The 27866-nt window shown below is 39.5% G+C and overlaps 1 protein-coding gene across 2 annotated transcripts; it reads right to left on the reverse strand.

Annotated features, from left to right (window-relative positions):
* On the reverse strand, positions 1-27866 carry WDR44 (WD repeat domain 44). Of its 2 annotated transcripts, XM_054215621.1 has the most exons (21): positions 27717-27866; positions 21159-21192; positions 20973-21026; positions 17795-17869; positions 16676-17306; positions 15998-16128; positions 15809-15901; positions 14738-14874; positions 13650-13733; positions 13246-13352; positions 12107-12258; positions 9540-9678; positions 9381-9445; positions 8069-8182; positions 7108-7230; positions 6134-6325; positions 5864-5965; positions 3778-3893; positions 2258-2385; positions 1522-1653; positions 1-1088 (listed from the first exon to the last, which is right to left on the reverse strand). In XM_054215621.1, the coding sequence occupies exons 1-21, from the start codon at positions 27791-27793 to the stop codon at positions 994-996; spliced, it is 2781 nt and encodes a 926-aa protein (XP_054071596.1). In that variant the 5' UTR covers positions 27794-27866; the 3' UTR covers positions 1-993. The 2 variants fall into 2 exon arrangements, with proteins under 2 accessions (XP_054071596.1, XP_054071597.1); XM_054215622.1 differs by lacking the exon at positions 20973-21026.

The raw sequence follows: 27866 nt of genomic DNA on the forward strand, positions 1-27866 counted from the left end.
TTTCCAAGTATGTCACCAAGTTTAATGATACATCTGTTCTCTGAAACACTTGACCGTCAATAACATTTCATGGGTTATGATGCCCAGAATGTTACTTCATAGGTGTTTTATATGAATATTTACAAAGACTTTCAAAATTCAGTGGCACTAAACAAATGAGAAGAACTTAAAACTTTAAGCTACAATGCTTAAAAAATGTAAACAGTTTATTTTACATAGTTGTAAAATATAAGAACTTTCTAATGTAGCTTAATTTTATCTGGAAGGTGAATATATCCTGGTGCCCGTGAACAAGGAATGAGAGAATTCTTTACACAAGTATTGTGCTCCAGTGTGCAAAAGATTATATATAAGAAAGGAATTTAAAGTCCACCACAATTAAAAGACAACAAAAAATTTTTCACGTCCTGAAGTTGAGAAATTTATAAAAACATTTACACATGGTTGCTGACCCATCAAAAACTTGCATAACTTAAAATTCTGAACAATAGCTACTACAAATTCAAGAACTTTCTCAAATGGAATTTTGTGCAAAGATCAGACTAGATCATTCAGCATTTTTCCAGCCATACCTCCAACCTTCCCTTCCCATCCCCGTTCCTGACATCTAGTGGCAACAAGCACCACAAATATCCTTTTGATATATGGTCAAATTAGTGCACGTTAACCACAAGGCACACACATGTGTGAATACGTTTTCGTGCAGAGACCTGTGCAGGTTCACAATTACATTGCAAAACAACTGTTCGTAGAAAGTTTAGAGTCTAATGTTTGGCAGGATTATTCTTACACATTCCTTTCTATTCTACAAGCCCAGGTGTTAATAGGTAGACACTGCTTTCCAAGGATCCAATATTTGAGTAGCCTTAAAATAAAGATTTAAAAATAAATCAGCCTGTAACATTATTATATTAGATACTTTGCTTTTGCCCGCATTATTTATGGATTTCAATCCCACAGTACCATAGCTTTATGCTGTCAGTTGCAAAACAGCTAAGATACATATTTCTTTTTGTTAATGAAGACTTTGATTGCTCCAGTAAAGTCAGCCGATAAAAGCACTTCTGTGTGATCTGTCTTCAAAGCTCCTTAATAAGGAAAGAGAATAAACCGTTAGTTCATTAAAAAAATATAAATCAAGCTCTCATTAAAAGATAAGCTATCACTGTGGCACCCTTCTTCCTCTATCGCATTCCTGTTATCTAGCCAATACTTCAAGAAACACCTGCATTTCTAGGAGAGGGACTTTTTTCATGATATATTGGCACAGCTCTACCTCCTAACAGCTCAAGTGCAAAAACAATAATCCTAAAGCACACAGGACAACAGCTACACGCCTCACTTCACATTCTCTCAAGTTTTATGAATGCAACAGCTGCCAAAATGTTCAATTGCTAAGGCAGTCCATGCAAGGACTTTTCATCTCAAGAAACCTCCCCCTCCCAAATTAAAAGTACTCTTTTTCATAATCTTTTCTTCCTCATACCACGGTATTGAGCAGAGCTCATCTTAAACACCTACCAGAGGGTATGGTATCTGATGTTTCACAATCTTCTCCCTTACTTTCAGCTTCTTGCTTTTCAGAAGTTTCCAGTGACACCATCAAACCAGGATTAGGAGCAAAAATCGCAGATGTGACCACTGCATTGTGCGCTTCAGAAAGACAATCCAACTTTGATTAACTTGTTTCAAGGAATTGTTAATTTTACAAGAATAGCAAATAAAAAAATTTTAGTAAATATCCAAGAACCTCAGTGCTAGTGGTACCAGGTAAGCTCGTCATTCAAGGAGCAACTGTCATTGTTTTATGAACTTAGGGATCTCGGAAGTTCCTTCAAGTGCCCAAAACTAACTGTCAAGAACTCCAAGACACGTCTCATGTAAATATGGTCCCACATTTCCCAAAGACTGTGTGTGCGTCGGAGACAAAAGAGAGTATGCACTGTTTTCAAAGCCACTTTTACAAAAAGGATCTAAGGATCGATAATTATTTATTACCACACTTATACACCCAAGTCCTGCCAGCAAAACATTATATCCATTCAGAATCTCTTACTGAACCTGGACGAACTCTTGGCTACTCTGTCTCTTGCCATCCCCATCATGCATCTGTAGAGTTTCCTATGGACAAGGTTTTCTGACAGAGCCCACTTACAATGCATCTTGCTAATCGTTTGTTCAAACTAAATGAATAGCACTGCTGAGCAAGTAAAAGGAGAAGATAAAAATAAAACAAAAATAAGAAGCTGATTTTTACCTTTAATGCCTTCCCAAAAGTCATTGCGGTCTCTTCTTACAGATGTAAACTTGCTCAAGTCATGGTATGTGCTCCAAATATAAACATATTTATCTTCTGAACCACTTACAATGTAGGTAAAGTCATGGCTAAAGAGTCAAACAAGGAAGAACATTACTTGTCTTAGCTGTTCAAGCAACTGTTACAGTAGCTCTACAGAGGCCGTGCACCTTTACAAGTGCAATCAGGCTAAGTTCACAATTCAATCTGATCCTTTGTTGTAGTCAATGCAGCTTCAAAACCACACAGTCCTTCAATGAACGTGCAACGCAGGCTTCCCGATGCTGTCCCTCTGGATGAAAAGCTAGTTCTGATGAACAGCACACAGCTGTTCTCCTGCAGCTTCCCACATAGAAGAGGGTTAGTCTAACAGCTATACTCAGCAACAAGAAAATGGCATAATCTTTAAGTGTAATTTACATCTGTGTGAGTCTGGAACCTGTGTGAACCCTGAGACTGCGCAATAGGAATTGTTTACAACACAATCACAGGCAAAAAAAAAAAAATCCACACAGGTGGAAATGAAAGGCATTCAACAAGATTGTAACCAGATGACTGTATAATGCACACTGACAGATAAAACAGTACCTGCAAATTCAACTCACGTATTTACTTCGAATTTACCTACTGCTCTTACAGCCTTGTAAGTAGAGATGACTTAATTTGGGAAATTAATCTTGAGCAGCAGGGCTGGACAAGATCCCCTCCAGGGGTCCCTTCCAGCCTCAGACACTCTGTGAAATACTGGGTCAGCTTTAAAGATGCTTTGAAAGGCCAACAGCTGACGATCAAGATTAAACTTGGAATTATTCCTTAAGCACTGCTGCCCTCCTCTGCTCTAACATCCAGGTTGAACATATACCCAAGCATTTTCCCCTTTCGCTTCTGCGAGGCTCAAGGAGGGAATAGAACAAATATTCTTCTCTGTCTACTCCCTCTCTTTTACTACCTTAAAAAACAGTATTTCTAGGATAGTCACAGTAATAAACTCAGAAAAGCATCTTAGGACAGCACAGAGAAAGAGGAAAAAATAATTCCAAGTCAGATTTGCAGGCTGTTTCCTGACAGTGATGATACACAGGCAGTGGCCAACAGCCTTGGGCAACTGTTGGTTATCTAACACCTCTGCAACAATACGTGACAAAATTAAGGAAATAAAACCTATTTATCATGGAGGAGAGAAAAGATGCAGTGTCCCAGCCCCACCAGTTCTAGCACAGTTCCTGTATTTACAGCAATAGTAACAGACATGCATCACACTGTCAATACAAAAGGATTCCCAGAGCCCCAGAAGCTCCCTGCTCACCAGCAGTTTGTCATACTTGACCAGAGCTTTCAGTTACCTTTGTATTCTGAGCCAAGCGACATTTCAGAGGTTCAGTTTCATACCAAGGTACACAGATTATTTAAACAAAAGCCTCTGTACTTCAGCCATAGTACTTCCCAAATACAACACCACCATTGCTATATTATTGTCTTACCTAAAGCTGGCTTTGATTTGGCTGCTGCTGTTGACATAACCTTTGTATTTCATAGACAAAGACAGATCTCTTAGGTCATACAATCTGATTCTGGAATCATTTGATGTCACTAGAATCTAGAAAATAAATAAATAAAATGTAGAAGTGGAAACCATTAGCATGCCCACGAAGGAGCAACACAGTTCATTCAAACTGTCAGAACTGCAGTTCTCTCGATTAAAAAAAAGAAGTAACATAGACAAAGAACAGGCTCAAAGAAGCAGAACAAGATTTAGGACAATGACATTTTTCTTTCTGGTCTTCTGTCAATGGACAGAAGACAACTTCACTGTACCTTGAGTACTGTGTTCAGTTCTGGGTCCCTCTGTACAAGAGGGACATTGAAGTGCTAGAGCGTGTCCAGAGGAGAGCGACCAAGCTGGTGAAGGGTCTGGAGACCAGGTCATATGAGGAGAGGGTGGGCATGTTTAGCTTGAAGAAGAGGAGACTGAGGGGAGACCTCATTGCCCTCTACAACTACCTGAAAGGAGGTTGTGGAGAGGTGGATGTTGGCCTCTTCTCCCAAGGGAATAACGACAGGACCAGAGGAAATGGTCTGAAGTTGCAGCAGGGGAGGTTTAGATTAGATATTAGGAAGAATTACTTTACTGAAAGAGTGGTCAGGCACTGGAACAGCCTGCCCAGGGAGGTGATTGAGTCACCATCCCTAGAGGTGTTTAAGAAACGTCTAGATGTGTCACTTCAGGGCATGCTCTAGTGGCAGAGACTGTAGGTTGTTTGGTTGGACTCAATGATCTTAAGGGTCCTTTCCAACCATGAAGATTCTGTGATTCTGCAAATATCATCCTGACTGGTCTGAACCAGAACAGCTGCTCGTTACTGAAGTAAAACAGTGGCCCAAAGAACAGTCACCAATTTGCAGAGGTTATTTTGGAACATATTCCACAATAACACAGCAGAGCAGCTGTTCCAGTGAGGTATGCTGCTGAAGCATCAGGACCTATCAATCACAAAGCGCCGTTTAGGGGTCATCATCTACTGTATAAGCAAACTGGGCTTTTCTCTTGGTTGATGTGAGTTTGTTTCCTTTCCACATTTGTCAGATCAGACGCTCTAATGTACTTATAAGGAACAGAGAAGTCTATGAAAGGGTTGTCAAAATGCATAAAGGCATTCAGCTGATTAGCCCTTTTATGGTACCTTAGAAGTGGAGCATATTGCAGGTTAGCAGTATGTCTGGAGATGATGCTAGCAAAAGGGTACAGTGGAGTAGCAGACAGATATTGACTCCAACTCACCTAATCGTTTTATGCAACAAAATTGTGACAATTCTTGGAACGCTATCAGCATCAGATTATAGAACTTCCTATTTGTTTTCAAAAGAGTGCATGCTGAGCTGTGTGTCATTACATCATCTAACATGCCAACGCACAGCATCTGATACAAACCCAAAGGCACTGTTGATTTCTGAATCTTCTGCGTGTCTTTGGAATGAAGTCCTTTCTGTGTCATTGAAGAGTATAATACAGGTGATAACAGCTGATCTGCTACTCTATTAGAGCCAACTGTTGACCCCATATCACCCCTGAAACTTTGTGACAAACTCTTCAGCTTTAGATTACGGCTTTAACACGCAATAGCATGGTTTTTTGCATGATGAGAATTTGACCCTTTCAACTTCACTTTAGACTGAAGCTAAACAAAAGGAGATTGTGAAGAACAGAGCAACACTTGTTTGGATACCAGTTTCCAAGTTTTCAGCATTTTTTCAGCTTCTGTATGAAGCACGTTTCCAAATGAATATTAAATTCAAGAGAGGTTAGTTATGCCAAGGAAGTTTTCACTGAAAGCCACTGTAAGCATTTTATAACTTTACACTGATCAAAGCATAACATCATCAAGAAAAATCTGTTCTATCACTGTTCTATTAGTCTAAATCAGCAAAGAGTAGTGCTCATTTTAGTAGTGCTAAAAGACTTCTGATTGAAGCTAGTGACTATAAACAAGACTTATCACAGACTTACTAAGCACTAGTTATAAATATCAGACCCCAGTACTGAGCCAAAGTTGCATTGAAAGAGAGTACCTTATTCTCTCCAGGCAAGGGTTCAATGCCAGTAATTTTTCTGCCAACTCTATTGCGGCCTCTGGTAGAACGCACATGTATTTGTGTATGGTACTTCAAGTGCTGAAAAGATATTAAAATTCATACTGATTTGAAATAATTGCGTAAAAACTTTAAGCTATTTTGCTTCAAGTTCTAGTAAGTTTGTTTCTTGATATTTAAGTAAGCATGACTTTTAAATCTGTTAGTTATTTAACATGAAAAAAATACAGAGTCCCCAAAATATTTTACCTCCGTGTCATAGAAGATGCATCTTCCATCGTACGTGCCTATGACTGCATATTTGCCATTCTGACAGAAGTTGGCAGCTGTAATCAATTTTGTCTGCCCATCTACTTCATTCCATAATGCCACTTTTTTGTCAGGAATGTTCCAGAGTCGGAGTTTCCCGTCCAATGAACCACTTAAGAAGTACCTGTCGTCCTGAGAGGACAAACTACATTAACCTCTGCTTGCGCTATGAGTATGCCCTGATTTCCGTAAAACCTTCCCACCCCGTTTCTGAACAGCTTCTCTCCAGAACCTCCCAAATAAGAGCTCTCAGATGAGTTGATGATAATGTTTAAGAAGGCTGAAAAGACAATGTTAAAACTACTGGTAAATGGAGTTCAATTTCTTACAGATTTTTGACAAGATTGGACACATGCAGTGTGTATACCTCAAATCAGAAAATTGTTCCTGTTGCCACAGTTACTTTTTACCCTTTCAACATAAGTTAGAAAAATACCAACCTTGTCAGGAGTTGAAAGCTCCTTTCAGAGTTCCCGATACATCTACCAGTTATCTGTGTTCACGGAACACCAAAACATGTTTTTCCTCTACTTCAGTTTTGCTAATATTAGGAAGCTTTATTACAGTATTTTTCAAAAATCATCAAATAAGATCAAAAATCATCAAATAAGGACAGCTTTGAAAGTTTGATCAGGTTGTAGAGGGTTATATCCTGTCATGTTTTAAACATCCCCAAGGATTCTGTGATCCCTGGACAATCTGTTCTATTTCTTTATGATTTTTTCCACTCCTGGTGGACGCTCCTGGTGAAGATGAACACTTAAAGTTCTAGCATATTATCCAATAGGGATATTTTTAAAGTGCACAAACTCTACTATACAATTTTATTTTATTTTTTAATTAAAAATAAAGGGGGAGGACTCTTTTAATTTCGAATTCTACCTTTCTAGAAGAAAAAGAGCAATTACGCTTACCCTTGGATGGAATGCTATAGCAGTGACAAAGTCTATATGCTGGAAACAGCAAAGACATTCTCTTCTTGATATGTGCCATAATCTGACAGTTTTGTCCATAGAAGAAGAAAGCAAGAAGTAATTCTATGAAACGGGAGAATTCCATGGTTATTAATAGACAAAAAAGTAACAAAATCCAGAAGCAATCAGATCGGTAAAGTCTTACCAATTTCTCTGTTGCCATGCAATTCACCATTTGATCCTTTCAGATAAAATGTTTTATCTACGTTATCATTACTGATTGGTGCTTTCTTTAAGCCCGGTAGACTGATGCTCAGTCACAGAAAATTTTCTGGAAGAACCTCAATGGAAATGTTAACTACTTGGGAAGTAGCTAAAGCATTCAGAGAAGAAACAGCACAACAGGCTTCAGAGAAGGGGTGAGAGTCTCTCCTGCCTAAGACCCTTCAGCCAGACTGGGTTCTTAAAATTACATCTGTATTCCAACATGCAGACTTAACTGAATAAGCTTTATGTGAAACATTTTTTAAGCTAAGCACAAGGCAATTCTCTAAGTTTAAGATGTATGTATATATTCAGCAGCTTTAGAATCTGTACACTGCGTAAAACTAGTGAAGCATACTGAAGACAAGAAAAGGGGTAACACCACACGCCAGAAATCATGCATCTCAGTGGAAATTCCTTCCACTCTAAACAATTTAACCCCAATATTGAAAACAGAATTGTAATTGTTACTAGCTCGATTTCAATTTTTTTAACAACGTCTTAATTAGCAAAGCCCAGTAAGTTTGTTTATTTTATCTAAAGTATTTGAGCTGGAATGAGTGTTTTTTCTACAAACCTTTTCTCTTAATTTCAATGATAGCTTCATTTTGTTTAGGTGTATGGTTCCAATGGCAACTGACAGAAGAAAACAATGAAAACACAGGAGATCTGTGTAGTCTGTATTAAGGTGACTTACTTTAGACCAGGAAAGATCAAGAAGATCTGCTGTATGCCCTTTGTATTTGCAAAACGGTCGTTGACGAAACGGGGCATTTTTATCATCTGGGTCTTCATCAACTCCACTGCAAATCTACCAAGAAGTGTATAGAAACATCAGAAAATATTAGCTGGAAAAATTAACAATAAAACAATTATTGCTTACAAAAAGCAATAAGAGCCAAGAGCCAATAACAATTTGAAGAACAACTCTTCGGACTTTAAAATAAACAACACAGCACTAATAAACAATCAAAGTCAATTTCAAGTACAATCGGCTGTGAAACACCATCTTAAAATTCCAAAATTAAGAAGAAGTTCTACACTTTCCATCCATCCAGCTTTTGTTCAATGGGACGAGCTCAACAGCAATTTAAGCAAACATCTTAAGATAAGCTTTTGGAACAAAGCATATCGACCTTGAAAACCGCATTCCAATTTAGAAAATAAACTGTGAGTTAAAAGTTTCCATGCTTGTAGTGCACACCAAGAACGTTAACTTCCTAATAAGATGCAAAATAAAACAGAAGTTCCTATACAAAAGCTCTCCAGCAAAAGTAACTCAAAACAAGATCACTGGCGTGTGTGGCTAAGTAAGCATATTCACTCACCTAAGGTAAGGAAATATCCACCCCACCAGTGCACGCTAAATAACTCTAACATCTTTGCTTAAACCCTGATTTTGTCATCTGTTTCTTACACTACTGGAAACCAAGTACAGGAAAAAAAAATTAATACATTAATTTTAATGATGGATTTACTAAAGTATCTGAACACTCTACAAGTCACAGCGTCTTACTACCTTTGGTCAATCATATTCCATTTTATTTTGCACAGATGTAAAAAATTTAAAAATGCCAGGTTTTATTACGCTTCTGACTATCCCATTGTTCAGCTTGGCCTTCCTCAGAAAAGAGATCATCAAGTCAGATATTAAGCTTAAGTAATGTTCCGAGGCAAAACACCAAGACAGGAACTTCAACAGTGTGGGTTTTTTTTCCCTTTAGCATTTAACTCAGAAATCTGCTCCAGGAGGCAAGTTCCCTGGCAGAAGGCCACAGCAAAGCTATGCACATTTTGTAACGCAGTAAGTTTAGTGACTTTCTTTCCTGCTTGCACCCCATACACATGGGATAACAGTATTTGACTGAAGCCGTCTATTGATAAGACAGTTCATCTATGCCTCAAAGACACAGGCCAAGAACTCTTGGATAAAACAACAACGAAGATCTGGCGTTACAGAACAGTGCAACCCCTCCACCCCTTCCCCTCCCAATATCTAGTATACATACCCCCGCATCAGTATCAGACTTTGAAGAATTCAGACTCTCTTGAGATGGGGAGGGAGATACACGGCCTAGAACACAGGCAGAAACACCATGGTCAACCTAAGTTCCCAAATAACGGGAATTTCTAGTGTTTTAGAGCTCTAGTGATGCATAGGAAGATACCTTCTGTGTTGTACTTCATTCGCATGTTATTGAAATAGTCAAAAGCATTCTTTAAAACCCATATTCTTACTACATTGTCCTGTCCTGCAGATGCAAGTAATCGACCACAGTGAGAGAATTTCATTGTCCAGACAGCACCCTGTCAGAATAAAAAAGATCATTGTTTAAGTTACATAAAGTGCCTTTTTCCATACCAAAAAGTTTTTCTATAACGTAAACTGACAAGATTTAGGACATATACGAAATATCACAAGTAAAATGAATTGTACAACACAAAACACTGAAAAGTATGTTAAAACTGGTGGGCGGAGCAACATACTTGCAAGAACAGTTTGAATGGAACAGCTCACGATGCAGATTACTGTAGGAGAGGAGTTAAGGGAGCTCAGCGCTACCACAGCATTCTACGTAAGTGGTACAACTAGAACAATCAGCAAGGCCGAGTTCTGAGTGATTTTTAACCTGCTACGTGATTTGTAGAACTGGCAAGTATCTGTAGCTCCACTTGAAGTTAGCACAAGCTGCGCTATCACTTTTCTTTTTTTAAAATAGAAATTGTGCTTGGTTACGTCAATTCCGGCAATCAAAGTGAGCGCTACATGTATTTGTTAAATTCAGAATTGGCATGAAGATTTTGCAAAGCCTGTGAAGACAACAATTTTCTCTGCCTTGCAAACTCCAAAGAGTCAGTAGTCAATAAAGCACAGTACCACACATGCAATATTCCTGTTATTTAGAATCACAGAATTGTCTAGGTTGGAAGGGACCTTTCAGATTGAGTCCAACCATCAACCTGACACTGACAAAACCACCACTAAATCATGTCTTTTAAATACCTACAGGGATGGCAACTCCACCACTTTCCTGGGCAGTCTCTTCCAGTGTTTGACAACCCTTTCAGTGTAAAAATTTTTCCTAATATCCAGTCTAAACCTCCCCTGGCGCGATGTGGGGCCATTTCCTCTTGTCCTATCACTGTTACCTAGGAGAAGAGACCGACCCCTCCTCCCTACACCCTCCTTTTAGATAGTTGCAGAGAGCGAGAAGGTCTCCCCTCAGCCTCCTTTTCTCCAGGCTGAACACCCCCAGCTCCCTCAGCTGATCCTCACAAAACTTGTGCTCCAGACCCCTCACCAGCTCCGTTGCCCTTCTCTGGATGCGCTCCAGCACCTCAATGTTTTTTGTAGTGAGGGGCCCAAAACACGACACAGCACTTGAGGTGGGGCCTCACCAGTGCCCAGCACAGGGGGACAGTCACTGCCCCAGCCCTGCTGGCCACACTGTTCCTGATACAGGCCAGGATGCTGTTGGTCTTCTTGACCACCTGGGCACACTGCTGGCTCATATTCAGCCGGCAGTCGACCAACACCCCCCAGATCCTTTTCCCTTGGGCAGCTCTCCAGCCACTCTGCCCCAGCCTGGAGCATTCATGGGGTTGGTGTGACCCCAGTGCAGGACCCAGCACTTGGCTTTGTTGAACCTCAGACCATCGGCCCTGGCCCATCGATCCAGCCTGTCCAGATCCCTCTGCAAAACCTTCCTACCCCCCCCAAGCAGGTTGACACTCCCACCCAACTTGGTGTCATCTGCAAAGTGACTGAGGGCGCACTTGATCCCCTCCTCTGGGTCAGTGATAAAGATATTGAACAGAACTGGCCCCCATACTGAGCCCTGGGGAACACCTCTCTAATGAACACTTATTAGGCATTTGACTCCACCAACCTAGCATCCTTTTGGGTCATTTCCTAGGTTTTAAGAAGTCAGCTACTGGCATGACAGAAACTAACACAGATGGATTACCACTAGGACTGGAAACTTTAGTTGTGGATGACAAGCTCTGCAGTCAAACTGATTACGTTAGGTCATTATCCTTAGCCTAACACTTAAAGCTGGGGGACTGTTTCAATTCTTGTCCGACAGTTGCTGTCAGCATAAGAATCTGGGAAGCGGGAGTACTAGAATGTATTTCAGGCTCTGCAGGGAAGCATGCACACTTCCAACAGTGATAAATAGGTAGCTTCTCCATCGCATTCTCCACTGGCATCTCTGCAAATATCACATCCTGGTCTCTCCCCTCATCATTCTGATCCACACACCCCATTAATCTCCCCACTTTTGCCTCCGGAACCTATCTAGTATTTCTATTCAATACTTGCGTTCATATCTCTAATAGGCAGACTAGTTTATTTGCTGAGTAAGTCAGCCCTACCGCTCTGTGCTCAGTTCTGGTAATGGAACATAGCCTGTTTCAGCCTAAATCTGTAATTGCAAGAACCAAGAAACCAAGTACCACTCAATACCAAAACTCTTCAAGGAAAAGCTCTTGAGAATCCCTGAAGCTCGAGTATCCACAGACTTTCTTTTTCTTTTTTTTCCATTCTGAAGATTTGATCGAACAGCCAAATTTTAATTTCTTCCCAAGAGGTTATTTTCCAGAATGAAACTGCTCTTCGAGAAAAATAAACCTGACAGTGATTTCTGGAGGTAATCAAGTAGATGAAAACTAGAAGTTGAAACTCAGGCTGAACAGATTCAGCGAAACCACAGATGAAACTTGTGAGACCTACCATATGCTCTCCACTGAGATCCTGAACAACTTTAATTTGTTCAAAATCGTAAGGTCCCTTGAAACCATGTGCTGCTTTGAACTTAACTGGTCTTGTATAGGGCATCCCTTCATCATCACTGGAAGAGGGATCGTCTTGATCTGTATGGAAGACTAAGAGGAACACAAATTCAGCAGTATATATTGCAGCACATGTTTAATCTAATAGTGAGCAATTGCCAATGCTTTTCGGTAGCACGTTAGTCTTGAATTAGCAAATTTTTACAGGCAATATTAAGATTTTAAAGCAAAACAAGAATACTGTTGCATCAAAGTCTAAAAATACATCTACACTAATTTTAGGTTTCAGTGAATCCAAACACTGAACACTCAAAATAAGAGCTGCTATTCATTTTTGTTCTGCCCCTTTCTTTGCACCAGGTCTCACACTCAGCAAATCCTGCACTAAGTGATTTCTGTCAGTTTAACGCATGCTGAAAATTATCTGTTTCATTGTATTGGTTTCTTCTGACTGAATACACTGAAGTGGCCTGGTGATTTGTCCACAAAGCATAACAATTGCAAAATTGCTGGGGCAAATGGCCAGTGGCACCATAAGATGCTAAAGTGCAGCAGTTCTACGGCACGTCTCTCAGGCTGTGGTTCAATTGGCTTACTGCAGTACTAGAAGTCTGTCCGGAAGAAACACTGATGAAAGAAGGGGAAAATTCAGTTGCAGCTGGGAAATCTCCTAACAGGAGCTCAAACTACATGAGAATTCTAATGGTGGCACTGGTCATCAGAAGACAATCTGATTTTATTAAAGGAAGACAACCCTCACTTCTACCTTTGCTGGAATAACTTTCCAAAAGTTTACATTTTGCTATCCAGACAGCTTTCTAACAGCACAACAAAAATTACAGTATTTAACTGGTTTAGCTGAAAAGGTCTCTCAACTACTACTTTACAAGAATTCATCCTTGTAACCCGCTAGTCTCAGAATGCCAAGCTACAAGCTTTAACTCTAAAAAGCCCCATTAACTGTACAGCGGTAGCATACAGCAGTATATGTTCCTCAGACATCTTTGATTCCTAGAAGCCCAAGGATAAACAGACTAACCTATTAAAAAAAATATATATAAAAAAGTCAGTGTCACTGACCTTCATCTCGAACACTCTTAACTTTATTTACAGCACGTTCACCATATTCTTCAGCAAGGTGCTTTGCTCGCTTCACAGATTTGCCAAGGAACTTTTTCAGCTGGGTCCTTAAAAAGCAAGGGCACTTTTTCAACACATAACACTGGCAAATTCTCTTTTTTTTTTCTATTATGAAACAGTAGTTTTGATTTGAAATGCAGTATTATCTCTTTCCATAACTGCTTCTTAAAATAAGCACTTAATTTGTCAGCAGTCATGTAATCCTCCGTTTAACTGCAGAGCTTATTTAAATTCAGGTAACACTTATACTTAAAAGGTAACTTGTTCAGAAGTCAGAAGGGGAGCTTCAGCTTAGAAAAACAAAACCTGTCTCTTCTTTGTAGGGACATGAAACAGCATCTTACGTTTTTTGCTTTAACCTCCCTCCATCAGAATCAGTTTGCTGCGTCTGCATTTTGTCTTCATCATCAGACTGTGCTGCATCGTTACTAGGAAATACAGAAATGATTGTTTAATACAAAATCATAATGAATCTAAGTTGAATGAAACATCAGTAAAGTAGGATCTGGGTTTTAGAATACACCTTTATTCCTTCATGTAACACACTGGAAAAACATGGACATGTTAATCAAGTAATAAAATAGATCTTTCAATTCTTAGGGATCTTCATACTAAAACTGTATAGACTCTCCAAATGCCAAAGATACATTACTCCCACAAACTTCAAACTTAAGGTTATTGAGACGCTTTGAAAGTTAAGAGCAGACAAAATACATTACATTACTAGAAACTAGTAACATGCCACCTTGTTCTCATACCTTGCTTTCCATAAATCAAACAACTTAACAGTGGTTAATTCTGAAACCAAAGTTTGTACACAGAAGAGTACAGTTCTACAGAAGTGAGGTTTTCAATGACAATTCTGCAATGCAAAAAACCTAAAAATTTTCTGAGGTACAATTCACATAAATCTAGGCTTTTGAAAAAAAAAAAAACATCCAGACCGGTACGATTTCCTGATCATTAAGAAATGGTATTTTCTATCAAAGTTTACGAACAGACTCAGTTTTAAACATTAGAAGGGCCTAAAACCCTGTTGAGAACAGGAAAACCTCAAAGTAGTCCGCTATACTGCTGACCACATCTTCAGAGCACCAAAGTCTACTAAATTAAACACTGAAAAAGCTATGGGGGTGGAGGGGGCAGGGCAGCATCAACAACATAAACTGTGTTTAATTCAGTATAGAAATAACAACATTTAGCACATCAGGTGCTAACTGCAGTTCAGCTGGATTTTCAGACATACTTGCCTGGCAAGTTCCAATAATATCAACAACTTTTAGTTGGCTTAGAAAAATTCAATAAACAGTCAAGTTAATAGAGAACTGGAAATTAGCACAGATGGGTTGTGACTCTCTTTACTTGTGTAAGACCAGCCCCTATGTATGCAAAAACTACAAGAGCAACCGAAACCTACTATCATCATTTGTACCTGACGTATTCTTTAGTTCTCCTCATGATATGCAAAGTTAGGGGATTAATGCCTGTTGGCAACTTTTCTTCTGCCAAACTCAGGGGTATTTCTTCACCTGTATCAAGGTTTTTTATCATTACACTTGCTAGAATTTCCTGTGGAAAAAATAAGATGTGAAACCAAGATGACTTGATTAGACTCCAAAACCTTGAGCAAAATATAAATAATTGGATCTAACAGATTATTTATCTTAATGGGAAATTCTGTAGTCACTATATATTTATTTTACAAAGACTAACTCTCAGTTAAAATTGCCTTTAGCATGTTAACGCGAACATTATCAACCACTATACACAGATGGACAATGACATGTCTGTATAGCTGCATTTCTAATTTATGAAACCCAGGCTTGTGATGACATCAGCCACTGCCTGACACCTTCCACGCTGGTGTCAAACATACTAGGTAATTAAGACATCGAAGTCTTCCCTTTCAGATATTTTAACAGCTGTAGTGTAGATTTAGTCAAAGACAACCTTTACCTTCAGAGAAAAAGCATTCAGACCTAACTAGTACTATACAAATGAAAAGGGATTTTTGGAACATCTCATGGAACACATACGTCTGTTCAGCAATAGCAAAAAAACCTATACACAGATATACACAAACAAAAACTGGCAGCAGCCCAATAATAACTTCCATTAATCCTGATCGTGTTAACTGAAGAAACTATTTTTCAATATGAGGAAAATCATACTCCTATTCCTGACTCCTTGCCCTTTTAGATGCACGATAAACACCAGGTTTGCTGGTGAAATCTCATCACGTGTTTGCATAGCTACAAACATGAACTCACAGCATTTCAGACCTATCGCAGCTTACACTTTCAAACACTAATACCACATATGACTCGGGGACCACAAAGTGCTTAGGTTGACAAAGCCAACATGCCATCACTCCTATTAGCATCTCCGGTCACAGTATACAGTGGTTCGGAGCGCAGAGTGACACGTGACGACTCAAATTCATTCAACAGACTGGAAAAGCAAGCACAAGAATGTACTACGTACAAACCACATTGATTAATACCTCATCCGTGAGCTCTCTTCCAGAATTAGACCTGGGTCTTTGTGGTCCAAGTACTTCATTTGTTGTTTGGCCATCGGCTGCCTTCCCATTTTCCTGAAATTTTGCAGACATAGAATACCTTATCTCTACCGTAACACTAAAGTAATAGAAAAAATTACAGTTACTGAGTTTATAACCATTTCCCAATACCTGTGCAGTGACTATTTTATCTCCACTAGTTGCACTTGCCAAATCCAAAGAAGGCTGAGAATCTTTAGGCATGCCCTCTGTCACCGTACTTGGAGTTAAAAGACCACCAGCTGTGAAGTTCTCTCGAGAAACTGAAAAGAGATGTGTATTAGAAAGAATATAACGCTTGCCATAGACAGGCTATGGATCGTTACACTCCTAACATCATAGTTACAGCCCTGAACATGTTTTCTGAGAAGTTTGATTTTTTTTTTTTAAACATCAAATGCCACCAAATTTGCCTTATCAATTACATCTTTAATATATAGTTGCAGGCACAGGCACGATTTTGCACCTAGTCCTGTTAGGCTTTATTAACAATTATTTTTTTTTTTTAGTCATCTTCCTAGTAGCCCAGGGCTACTCGTTCATGAGACCTCAGTCTACAGCTTCTCCTTGCTACAGAAGTAGCTATTTTGGTAGGAAGTGTTAGTTTACACAAAAGTCTATGTATTAGGAATACTTGTAATGCAAAAGGGTGTTTCGCCAGTGTAAGAAGCTAAGATTGTTGAAGAATTTGGTTTTTTCCTCATTTACACATCAACTTATCTAAAATCACAGGACAGAACGATTCTTCACTCAAAACACAAAACCAGTAACCGTGTAGATAACTAAAGCCACCTAAAATAGAATACTTGCCTTCTAAAACAGGTTTCTGCACTTCAAAATCCAGTTCACTCTTCTTCTTCCGGGGTGGTGGAGCTGGCCGTGCAGGTGGTGGTGGTCTCGGAGGAGGAACATTTGTTGGAGGTGGTGGCCGTGCTGGGACAGGTTTCTTTGTGCTAGCAACTATATCAGGTTCTACAGTAAGCTGCCTCGGCGGTTTTGCTGGAGGCATTTCTTCTGCTGTAGAAAGGTCTTTGGTAGATAAATCTGAAGCCGCTTGTTCTACAGTATTTGCCTCTTTCTTGTCTGTTATGTCCTCATTTTTTGATGTTTCTTCTTGTGCTTCAGTTTCATGCATTTTATGGTCAGTTGCGTTTGTTACTTTTGTTAGTTTATGAGTTTCTTCTTGCTCAGAAGTAAACAAAAGCTTCCCTGACTCCAATTCAGTGTCCTTACATATGCTCTGATACACCAGTTCTCCAGCATCTCCTTGTAATGATACTTTAGCAGCCATTACTTCTGGAATACTACTAATGATACCTGCTCCAGAAATCCAAGCATTTGCATCTGAAGTTGGAACAGTCAGTTCTTTTCCTCTAGAAGCTAAAGAATCATCATCCAGTTGTTGTGCCTTCTGGCTTTCTTCTATAATACTGTCAATTATCTAAAAAACAAAACCAAAACCATTCTACAGTTAAATAGCAGGCATTTCTGGGGTCCACTTACCCGTCAGTCTGTACAACACCTACAAAACTCTTCCATTGAAGAGTTGCTTTGTATACAAAAATATATTTTGTTTAAAAGTTCTGGAAACCTAGGTGCAGAAATAGATATAATTGAAAAATAAAACAGAGTGACTAATCTCCATTCCTCTTTAATATACTTTGAGAGGAAATTAGGAAACAGGAGCTGTTTACTCTTCAGAGTTCTCATGCACTGCTAAATATGATCCTGCAAATTATACAAATAATTCATCACTGGTGAAACCTAAATATGTTTTTAGAACTCCTAGTTTCATATTTACACTTTGGATAGACACTCTTACTAACATTAACAACAAATTCTAACCCATGCTAGTTTCAGATTGAAGACCAACTGTCAATTTAATATTTCTAGTGTGACACTGGAAGCACAAAACAATATTTAACTAACCTCTTTTGAATCATCTTGTTTTATTTCTTGTACGAAGGTTTCATTTCCAGCTTTGTGTAGCTTGCTGTCTGTGTCCTATGGAAAAATAATGGCAGATATCAATAAGATGATGGTAGTAAGTCCTGATGATCTAACAAAAACATAGCTACAACAAATTAAATAGCATAAAGGACAAGAATTCTGCTACATTTTCACACATTACTGCTGTCAGATAGACGTTTAAGCAGTAATGCACAGTACACATGAAGAGTATTTCACACCACCACGCACAGAGAGAAAGCCTGCACACTATTAAACAAAAAAGGCAGTTATCTTTAAGATGTTTCAACCTCAACTAAAATAAAAATGAAGGTAGCATGAAGTTTAGAGAAGCATACACATTTAATAATCTGCAGCAAGGAAAATCCACATTAAAATATTTTTTTCCTTTATCAGCTTGTGGGAAAGGATGCAGGAACTCTATTATCGCAACATATAATAAAAAAAATTTTCAAAATTTCCAGATTAAGTCGGGCAGATCTATCGAGCAGTCACAAATATGTCTCTGAGGTTCTGACACAGAATCTTACGTTCTACAATTTATTCCTAGTGCACATTGTCTATTTTTGCCATCAGTCATCTTCATGCAAATCCTTCCAAAATCTAAATAAACTGCAGCAGAACAAGTGAAACAACTGGATTTAAGCAAAAAAAAAGAACATTTCTGGATGAAAATCATCATTTGGATGAAAGACTCCAAGAATATTCAAAGCTAGTACACTATTTATTCTTTATATATGTATAATAAACACTACCAGGTTATTATACTACTGATGTGAAGTCAGCTTGCAGTTTAAGAACTATAGTTTCGAGATTTGCAAACAGCATCAACACTTTGGCATATCCTACCAAACAAAGAATTAATAAAAGCAATTAACTAAAGGTGGCCTTGTGTGACACAATAATGTAGTAATTCTTTGTAATAGTTTTAAGCCTTATTTAATTAAAAAAAAAAAAATCATGCTTAAGATAGGCAACCCTGGGAATATTAGAATTAGATTACACTTTGGGCATTGTCGTGGTTTACGCTGGGCCTAAACATGGGCATGTAAGCATAGGTATTCTATACAAAGTCTTAAAACAGAACTGAAAATATTCTAGTTGTGAGTGAATGTATTCATTGATTCCTGAAAAATCTTAAGTTCAGAAAAGCAAGTAGTTTATACCATAGAAGGATACTGCTTTAACCTCAGTTAGTATGGTCTAGTAGGAGCTTCATCATATGACTTCTGTTCTACATAAATTATTGAACACATTGCCTACAAGCATATATATTAGCAATATCCAAAGGGGAATCTGACAGAATCCTTGATGTTGGGAGGGACCTGTGAAGGTTCTGTAGTCCTCAAAGCAGAGCCAACAAGAACAAGTTGCTCAGAGATGTGTCCAGTCAGGTTTTGACTATATGCATGGTCTATTTGGTGACCAAAGCTGCAGATAAAAGCCTGTACTTGTCTCACAAAAGAGAAAAACTCCTCACAAGTGGGTCAAAGAATTAAGTTATTGAGCTTGAAACACTAAAAAAACAAACATATCTCAACTGATTCCCTGAGTTGAGATACAGAACTGCTGTTCTACTCCTCCTTCCTGTCTACAGATACAAAATTCTCTTCTGTTGAAGCCAGCAGTCTCCAAACTGTCTCCCCACAATATTAAAGCCCCCAAAGGCTAGCTGTTATTATTAGAAACAATTGCTGTTAGGCTAATAATTTACTTCCGCTTATACAGTTTTGGATATGCACAAGATACCTAATGCCCATATTGAACGGGTATTTTTAAAAGACCTCTACATGGTTTTTTGGACCTTGACAAGATTTAGAGTGACTGTTGGGTACAGGTACCTAAGAAATTTCTTCTTAGACTTTTTTTAGACACTTAGCTAGTCAAACAGAATCTTTATAGCATACTAACATACTATAATATGCTTGAAAACAACATTCAACTCTTGCAGACAGCCATCTTTGAGAGTTCTGACCTCAAGAAATGGCACATCATGCAGACAGCTGCAGTTACAGAAAATTCTTCCTCCATCACCACTTCCTCCCCCTCCTTCCACAAAGTTTTTTGAATCTAAACGCAATTTCTACCTTGCTTTATCACTAAAATCTATCTTCAAAGGTATGACGACTTAAATACTTAAGTGTAATCAGTGTCTACAGAAGCCCATTACATTAATTTATAATTTTATTGACATTAAACTCACACACCTGTTAACTTTGGACTTAGGAAATATTTCCTACCCATTCCAAGACAAACTATACCATTAGTCACACATTCACTCAACTGATACAGTACCAAGCAGAGAAGCAAGTACTTTTTCCACCTTCAAAAACTTAGCTTTGAGCAAGTGACTTAGAAAAAATAAAAAACCTACAAGCAACATAAAGAACTCCATAGTTAATAAATCAGTGAACAACACATTGAAGTTAGTTTTGAAGTTCACTGATTGCACTGAGTTTAGTCAGAACAATAGAATGACATTTCTTGAAAGACTTACACATGTAATACTTAATGATTAAAGGAACAGTAAACAGAACACAAAATAGGGGACAAGTCTCTGTTCCATAAGAGATACCATGAGATATGGTATCACTGTGAAAGTATTGATTCAGAGCAGACTGCTTCTGACAAATCAGAGGCACTATTTTCACTATGATTTCCCAACACTTTGCAGACAAAATGCCAAGCCTTCTTTACTCTATGGAACAGTGTTACATAGCATCACCTTTGGCCTTCTGAGACCAGGAAACAAGCATTATTTGTACAGCATTCCAACCCTTCTCTTATTTAATGCGTGCCAGATTCAGCTGCACTGTCACTATGCACAGATGCAGCATACCAATTACCTGCGTGGGAAGTGGCAATGCTGTCTCATTAAGCTAAATATAGTGTTTTATCTTCACATAACCTAGAGGGGAGGCTTTTGAAGTACAAACAGTAAGATTTTTCTTATTTTGAAGACAGAAGAGAGCAAAGTCAATTATTTCATATAAAACAAGACCAAAAACCAAGTGCTGCAGAGACTTGCTTACTCCTCACAAATCACTTGAAAGAGGATAGTCTAGTAATTAAGTAGAGCTCAATTAAATTGCACACATACATTTCAGAATAAAATTAGCTTCAAGACAGGTTAACATACCCTAAAGAGAAGTGAAGTTGGAGCTTCAAGAGATGTAAGCACAACAACTGCCACCTACAACAAGGAAAGCCTGTAATTTCCTGTCTGTGTAGATGTTAGGGCTACTGTAGTATATCCACTTTAGGTAGAAATGCTCAACATCATGCTCATCAACAAGAATTTAATTGATTTTAAGAAGAAACTCACCTTTAATAGATGGGATCCGACTTTCATTGGTGACCTGTTAGAAAGAGATGGAAGAGTTAGGCACAGCTCCAAGAAAAAAAAATAAGTCTCTTGACAGTAAGCTTCATGTTAAACAGTCTTTAATTCAGTCTTCCTTTACAGTGAAAGTATACTTGATACTTTAGACCAGCAACGGAGTAAATGCTTCTCATACCACTCCTTTACACAAAAGGCTCCAAATAGTTAAGCGCTCAATTGTTTGTGCAGATCCGCAGCTCCTATAATCCCTGAGAGTTTCTCAGCAGCATCTTCTAGAAATCATATTTCTATCACCCTTTTCTAATAAAGTGATGCTATTCCAAGTACAGATAAAAAAATCATTTTGCATTACAGACAATTTAAAATTAGCACAGACAAGGAGCACAGGGTGGATATCAAAGACACCAAAACTCTCAGAAAGCAGTTCAAACGCTCTAGTAGCTTGCAAATCAAGTGCTAGAACCCTGATCTGCAGAGTCAACGCTGTGATAGGCATGCTGCCCTTCAGCCTCTCCAGCAAATGCAAGGTCTTGTTTCTAATCTTGACACTTGGTATAAATATAAGTATTTACATTAAAACAAGAGGGAAGTAGTTTTGCACTACTTTCCAAAATCCGTACTCTGAAACAGTGAATTTGCATTAGCACCCACTCACACATAACCTCTCATTTCACTAATTACATGAGAGAACAAGGCATCTTAGGGGAATGGTATCAAATAATTACTTCTCTTCAGGTCACCACTCAATCCTATCAGTGAACAGTCAACTCTTCCTAGATCCTGAACTTATATTTTCCACAGGATGATATTTAAATATTGAGTCACACAACAGCCCAGCTGGCTACCAAGGCCAGTGACACTCAACAACTTTGAGTATCATCTTGTACCAAGCAACACTGACAAATATAGAAATCTCAGTCTAATTTGCCCTTCCTGACTCCAAAATCACAGTTTCAAGGGACAATAATTTCTGAAAAAGAAAACTATTTCCATTTTATTTTTGAGAATTTCTGTTCTGCTCTTTACTGTCTGAAAGCATTTCATCGCAAAAAGAAAAGACCACATTTATACAGCAGAGTTAAGTAAACAAGAAAGTACAGTGGATTGGTATATAAAGACTGTAGCATTTGTAACTAATTTAACACCTTAAACCTAGATGCTACTGTCCAGATATTGACACTTAAGACGCATAATATCCTTAACACTGTTTTGAGGTATAATCCTCCTGGAAGATCCTAACCCCAGTGTGCAAAAAAGAGCAAAATCGGTATTTTGACGTGAAAAACCAAACACATCTTTTGTCTTCCAAAATATATTGCTGGGAAAGGCCACAGTCTTCACTGAATTTCTGGTTACTGAAACATTTTCAGTTCCACTATCAACTCTTGGATTGCCTTAGAAATAGTGGCAGAAATGTGTGTCAGTTCATAAATCCACAAGTTGACTTTAACAATGAAATATATTTATAATTACAACATTAATGCCGAGGCTTCAGCAAGGTGTAGGATCCTATAGTAGAAGGCATTGCTAAGACTTTACAACCTAAATAAAAGACAAATCCCTCAACTGCAAATAGATACTTTCATTTTCTATTGTGACACTTCCCACCAATTAGCACGTCACTTCTGGTCAAGGCAAATCGTTCCTCCACTGGTAACACAAAATATGAGGTTCAAAAGACACCGCTACCCTTTCAGACATCTTTAGTTAGTTAGCTTTGTGGAAAATCCGCACTCAAACTAAACCAGATGTCATTTCCCACTCTCATGCATTGCCTTGGGAAAAAGCTGCTCAAGTGCTAAAGGTTACAGAGATAGCCAGTGCAGAATATAACACGGTGCTGAGAGCTTGATACCGCACACATACATGTATTACGCCAAGGTGAAGCTTTGTCCTTGAAATTACACACTTTTCAAACACTGCAAAGCTTCCATAACTGTTTGGCAATAATCCCAGTTTCAGATCACTTTATAATATAGCCAAATAAGTTTAGTGGCTTGCCTGCGATTATTTGAGCTACATGTTTATAGGCATCACCGCTCCCTTAGTCATGATTAGTTGCTGCTTATATGCTATTACATTTATAAAGACAAAGCCAGTCACAGAATAAGTTTGGTAACTGAAGTCTCCTGTAGATCAACATTACTCTGGAATGGTCTTGCCTTCCCAACTACCTGTAGTTACCAGCTTTCTCCACTCCCTGGTTTTACTTTAAGGCCACTAGTTTTATGGATGCAGTATCTGAAATGCTTGCATCTTTCAAAAAGTATATTTAGTGGCAAAAATACCTGAAAAAGTTTGCATGAAGAAAAATCCAATGATCAAATACTGATTTTGCTTTGAAAGGTCTGTAGCTTTACAGGGTTATCAGGCAGAACATCAAGACTGAGGCAAGCTACATAAAACGTAAGGCAAAAACTTAATTTTGTTGTCTAGTATGATTGTTTAGTAAATAGTGGGATTCAAAAATTGGTAACAATAGATCTTGTAGACTGCATTTCACATAAAACACTTCTAACAAGTTTTCTTATATACCACTGTAACACCAGTTTAACAAAGGTTATCTACAAAGATTAAACAAAATTCAAAGAAAAATCCCATTTCACCTGCACAAACAGAGCCAGATGCCTGATTAATCTGAAATTCAAATAAACTTCTGAAGATTTTGTGTTTTTGGTATTTGTTCAGCTGTCAAATTCATCTTAATACTGACCAGACTACAGGAAGCTGCCACCGCCACTATCAGGTAGCTCCAGCCTAGTACCTACTTGAAATAAGCTTCACATTTTCAACACATTGTTGCTAAGATTCGTAATGGAAAACAAAACATTTAGCCCATCAAAAAACCCCAGTGCTGTGAATGACTGGCCTTGGTCAAACCCCAGAACCAGACAGCCTGCTTTCCTGGGAGGATGTGCATTCTTACAACGCAGGCGTGCTACAGGCAGATGAAGAGATGTTTAAAGCATATGTGCAGTAGCAGTGCACTGCACAGAACGCACAGGTTCAGCAGCCAGCCCACTAACTGTATTTACTGCTCTCCTTCAGCTGGCAGAGGCATGCGATTTTCCTCCCTCTGACCTGCAGCTGGCCTGGGAGCTACTATGATTCTTGATTTAGCTCTCTGTCGCAGCCCACACCTCCAAACCCACAAGGATTCATTCCTGCAGTGCACCCTTTGGGGAACAAACACTGGAACTTCAGCTAACTCAGAACACGGAAACTCGTCTGCAGTGCTGCAAATCACTACAGCAACATAACTAACACTTCACCCTCCATCTGTTTGCTGCCAAGATCAGTTTTGCATGTTGGCTAAAATACACACCAAGAAAAAAGTTGTACTGAACATGTCCCATGTGTCAACAGGGCACAACTTAACGTTATACGGCTTCCTACCAGAAGAAAACTAGATTCTTCAGGAAAAGCATTAAAGCAACTTCAAAATGACAGAACTACTGAAGTTAAAATTCAAGAACTTAAATTAAAGTACCAGAGGATATTTTTTGTTATCTACACCATCTCTTAAATCCAGTGCCTTTTGTCTGGTTTCTGATAACAATTTTTAGGATACGAGTACACTAGGAACAAACTTGCCCCTTACTGTTAGGCATATGACGTTCAAACTATTAGGTTTGGCAGTTCTTGATTTCAGAGTGGGAGGATCATTTTTCTTATAAATAAAATACAAGAGTGTCTGTCACGTGCCTGCATCCAAACAAGCGTGCCTTACTTCATATTTTCCTTCTCTCAAAACTGACATTCTCCCTCATGGGACAGTTCATGCCTCTAAATTTCAGGATCTTTTCCTAAACGTCTTCCATGGTTACAGTCTTTTGAAAGCAGGGGGACAGAGGTTAAATATGGGCCTCTTCTGTCCTCTCTCCCTCTCTCTCCACTCCTCTGGCTACACAGCAAATAGATGCCTTCACTGACCAGTCCACAAAGACAGTTAAGTGTTTCTTCTAGGTCTAGAAAAGCATTTAGAAACAGACACAGTTTGGGACCTAGTTATCTAACAGAAGGACACTCTCCACTCATCCTGTCAAAAGCAGAATTACACGTAAAAGGAAGGATCTACAGCAGAAGTGAAGCATACAGGCCTGGCCAGAGGGGACACAACAGCCTCCAAACATGTGGTTTAAACACACTTCACCTTATGGAAGTCATCAATCCAGGAGAGCTATCTCAGTCCACTATTGTCCAAAAGAAATATTTTGTAGCAAGTGCTGTAATTTTTGCTAAGTAATTCTTAAAGAGCACCAGTTATACATGTACTTGAGGATGCAGATTTGGTGCTTTCCTTGAGAGGGGGGCTTAAGCATCAGTACCTATTGATTTACAGCAGGAATTGGTAGCTTACATCCAACTTGAAAATTCCACTCTTCCGCAAGACAATTAATAAAACAAATAAATAGCAAAGAAGTCAGCAAGTTTACATAAACAGGTGTCACCACTTTCAGAATTTCTAGATCAGCAGTTATTAAAATTACGCACACAGAACTTGGGGCAGGGGGGTGGAAGCTACAAACTCCACATTTTTAATGAGGGCAAATACATCTACACCGCTGCACTAAAACCCGGCTGTAGCACACGCTGCCAAAAAGGATTCCCAAGTGCTTTTGCTGATCACCAAAACACTGAATGCCTTCAAGGCACACAAGGAAATGCCCTCAAACTGCAGAGGGCAATATGTGCTTGTTTTCAGTTGCCTTTCCTCCAACAAGAAGGTTTTGATTTTTTTTTTTGTGGGTCCCAACTCAATGCCATTACACATGCACAGGTCTGAAAACTAGAATCTACAAGCCTGCTTCCAAGAAGTGTCCAATGTAAATGTGAAATTAGCTCTTAAGAAATCTCAAAACTTATTTAGAGAAAATACTCTCCATATTGGTTTGCAAAGATTAAAGAGCAGACTGAATTACAGATTCAGTACCTGTATTGCAAAGCCCTCGGAGATCACCTCCTTACTTGACTCAAGCTCACAGAATTTTATCAACTTGAGTCAATGATGCAACCTTACAGGTTACAGAAGAGAAACAGAAAAATTAGAAGCATCTTTCATTTTAATTTCTAGTGAGTGACTCCATATTATCAAGTTCTGCTTAGATACAGGTAGGGGAAACCTGCAAAGTTGGTGTTATCTGGATCAAACACAGATAACACATGGCGTTATCTGGATCAAAAAAAAGAAAAAAAAAAAAGGCAGGATGTGCTGTTGGGCCACATTCAATGCTCACTTCTACCAAAATGTCTGTGTCCCCCTTCCTGCCTGTGGCTCCTAGCCACACAATCTTACACCTTCACCTTCTCCTGTTCCCCATTACCATGCCAGGTTGCAGCTGTTTTAACTTACTGAATAGTTTTTGTTGTTTCTAGCTTTCGGTTGATTAAAATTACTTTGAGTTAAAGCAACTTGCAGAAGGGTTTGATGATCACTAGTGGCAGAACAAGGTAAGCAGCTGGTGCAAAACCTCATTTTGGCACAAAAGCTGTTCGTTTGGCTTACCACATCTCGTGGAACTGTATGCCAAGATGCGTTTTTCATCAGGCTATGTAAAAAACTAAGTTCAGAAAAGCTTTGATACAGGATGTGTGCGTGAGGAAAACAGGTCTAGTCTTTCCTTTGTTTGAGGCATCCAGTGACCACTAACACACAGATTAAAACAGGTCCTTAGTCAATTATTAAAGCTTCAAATGGATGGCTCCCACAATCCATATCTTATTGCTTTTTGAATAAGGTACATGAAACCTCATCCTGCAAGGTCAAACAATGGAGAGGTTTGGTCCAGGCTACATGAAAAAAAGAACTGATACAAGCCATAACCTGTTTAGCAAACAACCAGAAAGACATATTTAGAATTTAAAAAGAGGGAGCGTATTTAGCTAACACCAACAATATGGTGACACAGTTAGTTTTGAGGTAACAGCAATAGGAATCCGTAAAATACTGTTGCAACTTCGCTACACAGAATCCCACACTGGCTAAATACGAGAAGCATCAAAGCAACACCATCAAAAACAAGCGACAGAGCACACTAGAAGTTGCTTTACATGCAACAACATTTAGCCTGTTGCTGAAGAAGCTCGCTCTCTCCTTTTCCCTCAGAAAAGCTGTTATTTTTATCGTATTTCAGGGATTAGCGCTGTCAGCCCCGATTTCATCTCCGCACGTCTATTCTAAAAACTACATATTGCCTGCCCAAGGAAGACAGATATGATCTCATCGCGATAATGGCTGCTGCCATCCCCACAAGCCTTAGGAAATACATGGAAAACTGCTCGATTTCTTCGCATCCTCCCGACTTTCGGGCTCGTCCCCGGCTCAGCCACCCCCCACCGGGCGCAGCCCCGCCTGCCCGCTGCTGGTCCGGCCGGGCACCGCGCTCCCGGGGCGCTGAGCCGCCGGAGGGCGGCGAGGCTCGGGGCAGGCCCCGCTCCCGCCCCTCAGGAGCTCCCCGAAGCGGTACCGGCCGGGGGGGGGCAGCCTCCCCCCCAGGCCGCGCTGAGGGAGGGCAAGGCAGGGCAGGGCGGCGGACTCACGGCGCGGGGGAGGCGCCCGCCAGGTGCACGTCCTCGGCCGCATCGTAGAACTCCTCGGTGTCGCTGTCGGAGGCCATGGCGGCGCCGGGCCGGGCCCAGCCGCCGGCAGCGCAGCGCAGGGCCGGGGCGGGCAGGGCAGGGCAGGGCCGG

Source organism: Rissa tridactyla, chromosome 9 (genome assembly GCF_028500815.1).
Source record: "Rissa tridactyla isolate bRisTri1 chromosome 9, bRisTri1.patW.cur.20221130, whole genome shotgun sequence".
NCBI lineage: Eukaryota > Metazoa > Chordata > Aves > Charadriiformes > Laridae > Rissa > Rissa tridactyla.

Coding starts and splice junctions, on each gene's coding strand:
- WDR44 (XM_054215621.1), bottom strand. CDS start 27,793: ATGGCCTCCGACAGCGACACCGAGGAGTTCTACGATGCGGCCGAGGAC. Junction 13,353..13,649: donor GGGAGGTTAAAGCAAAAAAC/GTAAGATGCTGT, acceptor TTGCTTTTTAAG/GACCCAGCTGAAAAAGTTCC. Junction 2,386..3,777: donor CAAATCAAAGCCAGCTTTAG/GTAAGACAATAA, acceptor TTGACTCTTTAG/CCATGACTTTACCTACATTG.